The sequence below is a fragment of the Hetaerina americana genome, unplaced genomic scaffold (assembly GCF_022747635.1).
Source record: "Hetaerina americana unplaced genomic scaffold, ioHetAmer1.1.p SCAF_2, whole genome shotgun sequence".
Lineage (NCBI taxonomy): Eukaryota > Metazoa > Arthropoda > Insecta > Odonata > Calopterygidae > Hetaerina > Hetaerina americana.
In genome coordinates, this window is record NW_027286763.1 from 110,977,413 (window position 1) to 110,988,132 (window position 10,720).

Below are 10,720 nucleotides of genomic sequence, written 5' to 3' on the forward strand. Positions count from 1 at the left end.
GCAGTTTTGGGGGCTAGAAATGGAGAAAAAAGACTGAACAGCATTTGAGGACATATTGCTGAACTGTGGGACTCAGTGTTTGACTATTTTGGCAAAGAAGTGAGAGATAAAATCTGTGCGTTCAATAGTTCTTGAACTATTCATGAATTTAGGGATAAACTCTTAGAGAAGATGATTTTGAGACTTGTCCTTTGTTTAGCCTTTGTACGCAAGGAAAAACTTGAAATGAACCTGAGTGACTGTGACACAGAACATTGTGCTATCATCAGTTATTGGCTACTCTCCTCGAGTCATAAGAAGAGTAATTGATTGGAAAGAGTAATGTGCTGCTTGTATAGGATATTTTAGGCCTTAACCTCATCAGGAAGGGAGGGGGGTTACATGGTTAGCAGTCTTTGGCAGGAATTATAGGGAAGGCATCTTGATGATGTTTCAAGAGTGTTTGATGACTTGGCCTGGCGTGCACTATGGGTGGAAGGGAAACCCAGATAATCCTCACAAAGGGGTGCTAGGCCCAGAGAATCTTGCCTTCAAATGAACCAAGAAAACTGTGAGTTCATGTTTCCTTGTGGCATCAAACCATGAATCAAGAAAATGAGCTTGAAACAGTAAGGAATAGATGGTTTGTATAAAAAGTGTTGGGAAAATTGCCCTAGGAAATATTGATTTATGTCTATAGATATTGCTACATGCCTCAAAATTCTTCGAAGTACATCCCTTGAGAGTCAACACACACTTTTCCCAACAGCTTTTTGATGACTCCCAGTTTGGTAGAAGGCTCCCAGTTTGGTAGATTCCAGAAGGTTCTTAAAGGTACACATGCAAGCTTCTTTGATGGCACTTAGGGTCCCATTTGGTGGTGTACTTTGAGGGAGGATTTCTCTTTTGGGAATAGGAAATAGTCTGCTGGTGCCAAGTCGGGGCTGGAAAGGGTTTAGGGAATCGTCAGGATGCCATTTTTCTTTTTTTTTTACCTTGCTGCTTTCGGTTGTCGGTCAAGACCTTCGGGGTGAGGTTAGTGTAGCTCTTTCGCATCACCAAAAATTTTCAGTGATAATGGTTTGTGCACTGTCTTATCAATGCCAATACAATCTGCGATTATGTGCACGCTTAAACGACGGTCTGAATTTCAGCACTTCACGCACACATCAGGAAAAATCGATACCAATATTTTTTTATTCAAACCTTGTCCGTCATTAGAATTGTTGTCTCAAAGCCCCGAATTCCTGATTCTCAACAATGCAATGCCTGAAAGAGTGGACAGCACTGAACTCTTCATTGAAGGCTTTGAAGCGGAGTATTTTCAAAAGTATGTTTGTTTCTTGGGTTAAAGGTTCAACTTTGCTCCAGATGTATCCCTGGAAGGAGTCGTGAGACTGTTTCCGGAGCGAATGAGCGGTGCTGATATGCAAGCGGTGTGCTCTGGGGCGATGATCAGTGCAATTGAGAGGGAAGTGAGGAAGGCAGAGATTGCTGAAGAGGGTGAGTGGCAAATCATTTTTAAAGACTCCCTCCTTTTATTGTACGCTGTATTATTTCCGACTCATTTAATAGAATATCCTGGTTAAAGCTAGAAGGCCGCAGGCATTTACATATTCTTTCACTTTTCTACGGAATATAGTACTTTCAAACCACACACCTAAATATTTATACAAAAATTTCCTCTTCATCAGCTCAATCCACAACAGAAATACTAGGGGTAATAATAAACTTCTTGTCCCACACCATCGCACGGAAATCTATCACAAATCTTTTCATGTTACAGCATGCCGTCTGTGGAACTCTCTCCCAGATGACATAAAAAACTCTTCATCAACAACAACATTTAGAAGAGCACTTCACAAGTTCATTTTTCTCAGGTACTTCACTTAACCAGTATACCCTCCGTCATTCCACTCAGCTGCTACACAGATCACTGTGTCTACTTTTTTTACCCTGCTTTTTTGTTTTGTCATCTCGAGCGGTAGGAGTTTGCATCATTATTTTTAGAAATATTCACGCTTCTCATTACTCCGCATGTGTTGTCAATGTATTTAATTTCTCCAATTCAATTTCAGTAACTTAATAATATGTATACTATGTAAAAATGATTGTTACAATGTACATGTATCTTTCCTCTAATTAATAGGGTTTTCGCAGGTTTTTCACACCCCCCTTCTCTTCGTGGGTGTTTTTCCTGCGTGGGTTTTTACTAGTTGAGCAATGCCACGCTATCCCTAGCTTTTCCCACAAACCTCATTCTTTGCTTAGACTTTCCTCATTTTATTGTACTCTATCTTCACTGTCATTTAATTTGAGTATGTGTAGGTGTATTCTCAATTTATATATGTGTGTATGTATGTATGGGTGTATATGTGCGTAATTATGTATGTATTTATGTATGTGTATGCTTGCATGTATGTATGTTTATGTGTGTATGTATGTGTGTGTGTGTGGATATGTATGTATATGTGTGTGTATGTGTGTTTATGTGTATGTATGTGTGTGTATGTGTATATATATATATATATATATATATATATATATATATATATATATGTATATATGTATATATATACATATATATATATATATGTATACTTTTTTCTTTTCGATGTGCAAATCTGTGCTAAATGAATTGATGTTTGTCTATATGTATTTATGTGTACATATGAATGTAACTATAAGTTTAATGCCTAATATAATATGTATACGACGATGGGTTAAATGGAAGAAGGGACCATTTGGTCTCAATTTTGCCCAAATAAAGACCTCTATCTATCTATCTATCTGTATTGCGTGCATTTTGTTTTTGGACTGGTGCAAAGTGTCTGTGAATTGGTTCCAGCTGGCCAGCAGCCTGATGTGCCGTCTCTCACTGTGTGCATGGAAGATTTCCATCAGTCCATCAGGGAAATGAAGCCTTCCTTATCGGCGGCGGACTTGTTACAGTTCAAGAGGATGAGGCTGCAATTTGAAAAATAAGTGTATTCAATCTAAAAATGCATTTATATTTGTTGATTCCATTTGTTTTTCCTTCTATTTGTTATTCCTTTGGGAGCAATTTTTATTTTTATATTGAATAAAAGAAAGTTTAGTTTTATGTGTGTTTTATTCTTTCATTGGAATTGTATTTATCTTTAAATTCTCTGAAAAATAACTTGCAGCCAATGAGATGGCACAGAGATCCATGAAATACACATTTGGATTATTTCTGAAAATCCATTCATTTGTAATGGAGCTTCCTGAATACTTTTATCAAATTCACTATCATTTTCTCTTCCCTCAAGCAGTCAGAATCGTTTAATAGGCATTTTGTCTGAGATACCAATGCTTTAAAGTCCTCCCGACTGATATTTAAATTACAATGGACTGTCCATTGGGTGGTATTTCATTTTTTGTTACCTGTCAAAGATCAATACAATTGGCAGAAATATTCATCATCAGTGTTTCTATCCTAGGATTGGTTTCCAGTATCTTTCCATTCCACTATATTTGAATGGAATACAAGGCTGCATATTCTATGCAGAATAATGTGGTGGTTACCCATTGCCTTCCACATCGGAGTACTGCAGCCAATGCTGTCAATTTCACTCTCGCCCGCAGCTGTGGCAACTAATTCCGGGCTGACCCACTCGGTTTACGCCACCAGTGCCTAATTGTGAAACTGCTGCCTTCCACCATGGGTTCAGGGATCTATTTTTATCGTTGCCTCGTTCCGATGTACCATTGTTGTGTTTTTTTCTGTTAATGTGTAGTTGTATCTTCCCGAAAAACCACTAACAAATTTGTTTTATGCTGGAAAATTTTCGCCGATGACAGGGATCGAACAAGTGACCTTCAGATCCACAGGCAGACGCTATCTCTGGTGTATCCCCCTATACCTGTCCTATCGAGTGCCGAACGCGCTGTTTTATCAAACCTGCTGCAGAAGTGTACTGGAAGAGGGTCGAAAGGCCCCTTAAAGAGTAAATACAGGGCCTGATGTAGGCCCTGGTGTACATACCATATACCATTCGTGTGGGAGGTATGCGTGGTCAAGTTGCTAGGAGAGCATAATTCTACAGCATCTGAGGAAGGTTCGCGCCGGCGTCTTTCAGTGCAATTTTCGTTCGTAAAAGTGAATTAGCCGAGTGCTCTCTTAAAAAAAAAGGAACAGCCCGAGGCGCTCATTGTTTCCTCCCCCTTGGTAGACAATCGATGTGTGCTGTTGACTAGATCCGTCGTTGGGATACATCGGTGGGATTCTTCACGATTGGGACGAGCGGGAAAGGAAAACGGTACTTCGCCGTAATTAAGTCCGGCCAAACGGCCTCGTAAAAACTATAATTATTGCACTTTCGCACCCAGGAGACCTGGGAGGATTCCACGGAACCCAAACTGAATTATCAACGGCCAATCACGTGACTCCCCCCCTACTCTCCCTGTCCCACCTCCCTCCGGCCCTTCCCCTCCCCCCAACAACCCCTCCGCTTCCCTCCCCCTCCCGCCCTTCACCAGTGATGCCAATTTGGTGATGTGGTTCATAGATTTACAAGATCTTTCGCTTCCTCCGGAGGAGAAAGGAAAAAATACACTACGAAGGCTTAAGCGACCCGAGTCCATCGTCCGTGGAGATTCATATGGAACGTATAGATCGGGCCATCGCTTTTTTTGTATACACGAGGGAATATTTTACAGTCGGGAGCGGAAAGCTGCTTAATTCACCGCGACGACGTTTCGAGAGCACGTATATGGTTATTTCTGTGACGTTTCTCTTTTTTTTTAATGGAAGCGGAATGTAGTTGAACCCGTAATTTTCTGCTCATTGTTGCGACATCGCTTTTGTTGGAGTTGAAAATGAGTGCGTCGGTTTGGTGGCTAATTTTTTAAAATAATATGTGTAGATAGAGCTTACTTCGGTAAATGCGTTTGAGGGTTGTGGTGAGAACGGTTAAATAAAGTTGCCGAGAAATAAACCCGTGGCAGAGGAGAAGAGGAAGAAAAGTATGAGTTTGGTGGGAGATAATCTGGTATATGCAATGGTAATTAGTTTCGTGTAGTCCCAGTTATTATTTTGAAATTAATTAGAGAAAGCAGTTCGGGATAGTGACCGGATTGTAGAATGATGTAAATGAATTTTTAAATAACTTTTATGGCTGCTTTTATGGAGATAACACATGGAAATTGAATACAGAATGGCATATTACGAAACATTCTTCGTTTCAATATTAATGCGAAGAAATGAGAAGTATTGTAATTAAAGAAATGTGAGATTTAATGGAGCTAAGATGGGCGGCATGGAAGAAAAGACAAATGGAATATTGTCACGGCCATTTTAGAAAATTTAGACAATATTTTCCAAGCTTAGGCGGGTCGGAAAATTCTTGGAAGAACAGAGAAAATAATGTGATTGTATATATATATATATATACATATATATATATATATACATATATATGTATATATATATATATGTAGGTATGTGGGTCGCGTTAGTCCAAGGGGTAGAGCATTGGACTACTGACCCCAGGGCCCGGGTTCGATTCCCGGGCAAGTCTCTGGGCACCAAGCTATGTGATTTTTCGGGTACCAAATCTTCCTGGGAAACCATAACCGACACAGGGAAAGGAACACGCCGTATAGGGCTTAGTACTGGGTGAACTCTACCGTCATCTACCAAACCGACCTTCGGGTCGATTGCTGTGTTTATGGCTATATACTATATGTACAAATCCAGGGTGCGGCATCATAACTACCTTTTTTGAAATGCTTCATTATTTGATAAAAGGAAATTATGTTGCTGCACCCTGCATATGTATGTACATATAAAAATGTATCCATACGTATATATATATGTGTGTGTGTGTGTATATATATATATATATATATATATATATATATATATATATATATCATATTTGTGTGTGTGTACAAGTTCTGCGACGGAGAGTTCGGATGGGCAATGTTAGGAAGAAGAGTGAGGCAGGGTTGTCCATTATCGCCGGTGCTGTTCAAGGTATATTTGGAGGAAATGATTAAAGAGGCTAGGGAAGAACTGGAGATAGGAGTGAAAGTCGGCGGGGAATTCATCTTATATTGGTGATCCTGAGAGCCACTAGCTCCGTGGGAAAAAACTTATTGTTCCATAGTCCTCACATATGGCTGCCTTTCCCTCTTTTAGGATGGCAAATGGCATCGGTCGGACAAAATCCTCCCGCAAAAATGGTGCCAATTGACCATTAAAACTCCTTCTCCACGCTTTTCTAAACCTTTACGTAGCTTTGTGGAAATGTTGCCTGCCGCCTCATCCCTATTCCCATAATGCCCTTTATATCTATGTCTTCACCTTAGCTATCCTCATCTACGTCATATTCTATTTCTATATCTAACCTTACTGGTTCAATGTTTTTACCATATAGTTTTTCTATACATAATTCTCCCATCTGTATCTTCCCGGGCTCAATTAATAATTTGGCTGACTTATGCTAAATTGTTTGTACGGATTTTTCCTTCTTACTTCCTGATAGATCTTCCACCTATTAATACAGTGCACCCATTTCACCCTACCTTTGTAAACATTCCATATCCTCGCACTGTCTTCACCACGCTTCTTTCACTCTGTTCTTTTTCCTGATTCCTTAGTATTTTTATGCCGGTTTTTTTTAGCACCCTTAGCCCCTCAGGGGCGACTAAAATTCTGTGTAGCATTAATCTTACGGTCAATATGCACTTTGCAGTCGAGGGTGTCCGTAGCAGAAGCGATGTCACTCCTTTGGCAGAGCCGGGTGTAAGCGTGTTGAAAGGGGCGTGCTTGTAGTCTGCTTTCCAAGGCTTGGTACCTGGTGATAATGTGATTACACGACGACTCAAAAGAGATCTCCGAATGCTAAATGCTCTTAAGGACGCCTGCAGACGTGTCCCATATGAATTAATCATTATGCTAGCCCACAACGTCACAGCCTAACTTACCCGGGAGTGGGGGACTTCTCAAGGGGCTCCAAAACTACATACGTTTCGCTTGAAGCAGCAAAGTATTCTTTTGGAAGCAGTCAGCGGTGCTCATGTGTTTATGTAATGAAAGGCCTCGATCACTGAATTTCTCGCCCGAGGACTTCGGGTCAACTGTCCTGTGTTCCAGTCTGGAAATACGGCGATTCAGTCTGCGCTCGGCGAACCCTTATCTCCCCGCTATTAGTGTGGCAGGGGTAGGGGAGCGTTTCGTTCGGTTCCACAAGCGCTTAGCAAGTTTAGAAATTCGCACACCTCTTCCGATTCTTCTCCCCTTCAGATTTACGATGCCGGGTCCTATATGTTTCATTCGATATCACAATGTCATTTATTTTGTAAAACCAGCCATTTTAACACATTGGGATTAGGTCATATATGAAAATGACATTCTTGCTAAAGCCGAAGGATGGAAATGAAGAGAAGAAAGCTCCGTCGGTCCTTCGTCGTAGATTTCAGTCTGCTTGCGCAAATCGCCATATTTTTAGATGTGAAACTGCTTCCGTTTGATTATCTCCAATTGCTGAAGTAATATCGCATCTCTACACAGTGAACTCTGCTTTATAAGCGGGCAGCATTTAAAGTCAGAGGCGGGATTCGAACCTGCGACCTTCTCCGTACATTTCACTCTCAAATGAAGTCTAAGCCGGTTGCTGCATCGTGGGGTCCAGAGCGGAGCTCTCCCTGTTGGTCACATACGACATACTCGTACAATGAACTGGAATCCTGGAGTCCCTGAAAATCAAGAGCTATGCTTTGTGAGCACAAATACTTAATGACCGAGTCAGTTTGAAACCAGTAGCCGTATCATAATTTGTAATGGCGCCGTAGGCATGTGTCACGGTACTACTAAAAAAAATTGAAAGAGTGAATTTATACTACTTTAAATTTACAATACATTCACTCACTGGAATTGCTTAAATTGGAATGATGTCTCTTTAGCATTGATGTTGAAAATGTATTATTACACCCATCGCACTACAGATGGAGAGATCGATAGAGAAATTCAATTAGAGAAATTCAGCGTAGAACAGATGGATTTAAGATGTCGTTTTTTCCACGAACGATAAGGGATCAGAATGACATTGCCCGACCGCGGTAGGGGTAAAAATATTCGGTTCAGAATCAGTTTGGTGTTTATTTACCTCCCAAAACACACCCTGTTGGTGGCTTGCAGGTTAATTAAAAAAATGAAGTTAACTTACAAAGTTACCGTTTCATTCGTAATTACACTGCCAAAAAGCTATCAAGTTGTTTTCTGTTTCCTACTTCATGATAGCCTACTGACACAATCTCATTATACCATCATCGCTGATTAGTTTTATCAAATACATCTACATGTACGCAATACCCCCAGAAAGCCGCCGCAATGGCGAGTGGCGGTGGGTGTTAGGTCACTAACTGTAAACTAGAATAAAAACCACATGCGAAACCAAATCATGTTACCTCTACGCAAATATTAGTTTGTTCATGCACTCGAAAAACCTTAATCACAAGAAATAAAGTATTTACATGCAATGATATTTAATAACAGGATCCGTACATTCAAATCATGCTTTAGAACTATTAAAAAGATGGGTCTACTAAATAAAAAGAATAACATGCAGGAAGAAAAATACAAGATATCGACAAATATATACACTGCCAATCCTAATTATCTCCCACGCAATTTCTGTCATGTCTATTATGATTTCTAATGGTTTGAGGAAAAAACGAAATTTTAAATCCATCCGTTCTACGATAAATCTCCCTGTTTTACGTACGTGATCTGATCTGTCATAGTAAGAGGGGGCCTGTGATATATCCTTAACATCCTCGGAAAAGTAACTTGCCTCTAATTCACGCGGTAAATTTAAAGTAATACATACAGTAATGGCCCTCGATGGTTGGTTTGACAGAGTATATTATAACTCCCCTCGTGTTAATCTCGACAGCCAGTGCAATTCTCACATTAATAGAGTACTTAAAGCGGATTGGCATTTCCTGTACCTGCCTACAGTAGATCTCCTTCGATATTCCCGAAGGTTTTTGGCTAAAAAATAGTATAACGTTTTCTATTACTTTTACTATTATTAAATTGGTTATTAGCGTTGTAGGTATGGTGTGAACCTAGACCTTGTGTGATGGTAAAGGAGCGGTTGGTAATCTTAAAAGTGTCATTGTAGTGTATACGAGCATTTTGTCTCATATCTGTTCTTCTTGTCTATTGTGCATTGTAATAGTGACCGTTGACCAGACTTGATCGTTGCCACCAGGACACTTGCCTAATATCAACGATATAAATTCTTAAATAAATAAATAAATTACTTTTCATAACTTATCTCGCCAAAGGGTCAGTTATGAGTGTCTAGAGCCATCACCTAGATATGAACCGAATACCCTCCTGTCCATAGGCAAACACTCTACCTATGGGAAGATAATTCCGACAATGTTTCGACGTATTTGCCAATATATTTGTTGAGTTTTGGTTATCGTTGGCGAAATAAGATTATCTGCTAATGAATCCTGATTCAATGGTTTCGGGAGTTTTATATTCCATCCACCACACGAAGAGTTTTACTTTTAGCTGAGTGCAACCTGAAGATATTGTACTGAACAAAATCCTTTTCCAGTACATAATCATATTAAATTAGTCTCTTTAGCAGTGATTTTGAAAATGTATTTTTACCCCTATCGTACTGCGGTAGGTGAGATCATTTCAATAAAATTAGAGAGACTAAGTGTAGAAGAGATAGATTTAAGATGTCATTTTTTCCATGAGCGATAGGGGATCATAATAAAATTGTCCGACCGCGGCAGGATCATGTCCAGGTAAAACTATTGTGGTGTGTATTCAACCCCTGCCTCACACCCTGGCGTTGGCTTGCAGGGTATACACAAATAAAAACATATAAAAAAATAAATAAACATAAAAAAATAAATAAACATAAAAAAATAAATAAAAATTAGTGTCAACTATGCTTCCATTTCCTTCTAATGAATATACATTGATGCATCTAATAAATTCCGATTTTACCATTGCATACTTTTTCCCTTCCTCACTCAAACAAGGTTAGTATAAAAAGTATCGGGAACAATTTTTTCCTGACGTGTGCGTGAAGTGCTGAATTCAGATCGTCGGTTAAGTGTGAGCATGATCACAGATCGTATTAACATTGATAAGACAGCAACAGTGCTCACACCATTATCACTGAAATTTAGCAATGCGAAAGATCTGCGCAAAACTTGTCTAAAAAGGTCTTCGGACGGACCACCAAGAGCAGAGTCGAGTGTCTGCTTGCGAAGACATTCTGCAGCGACATCGCGACGATTCCCCAACCCCCTTAAAGTCCCGACTTGGCACCAGCAGACTATTTCCTATTCCCCGGAAGTTAAATCCTCCCTCTCTCAAAAGACATCACCATGCGACCCTAAGTGCCATCAAATAAGTTTGCTCGCGTGCCCTTAAGGACCTTCCGTCGACCAGGGAGCCTTCGAGTCGTTGAAAAACCGCTGGCAAAAGTGCCGACGCTCAAGGGATGCATTTGGAAGAATTTTGAGGCATTGTAGCAATATCTGAGATTAATTTCTTTTTTCAAAACTTTTCCGATACCTTTTATTCACACCAAGTATAATAAGATAGGGGGTGGTGTGTGGCATGGGGTGAATACACACCAGACTTATTTTGGCCCGAATACTTTTACCCCTACCGCGGTTGACAATGTTATTCTGATCCCTTATCGTTCGTGGAAAAATGGCATCTTAAGTTTTACTC

At 40.0% G+C, this 10,720-nt stretch overlaps 1 protein-coding gene across 1 annotated transcript in view; it reads left to right on the plus strand.

Annotated features, from left to right (window-relative positions):
* Pex6 (peroxin 6) overlaps positions 1-3,030 on the plus strand; it is a 28,988-nt gene extending 25,958 nt beyond the window's left edge. The window contains exons 11-12 of the mRNA XM_071585202.1: positions 1,334-1,482; positions 2,828-3,030. Coding sequence (XP_071441303.1) covers positions 1,334-1,482; positions 2,828-2,964 — 286 coding nt within the window. The 3' untranslated portion in view covers positions 2,965-3,030. The remainder of the gene's footprint in view (positions 1-1,333; positions 1,483-2,827) is intronic.
* The last annotated feature ends 7,690 nt before the right edge of the window (positions 3,031-10,720 follow it).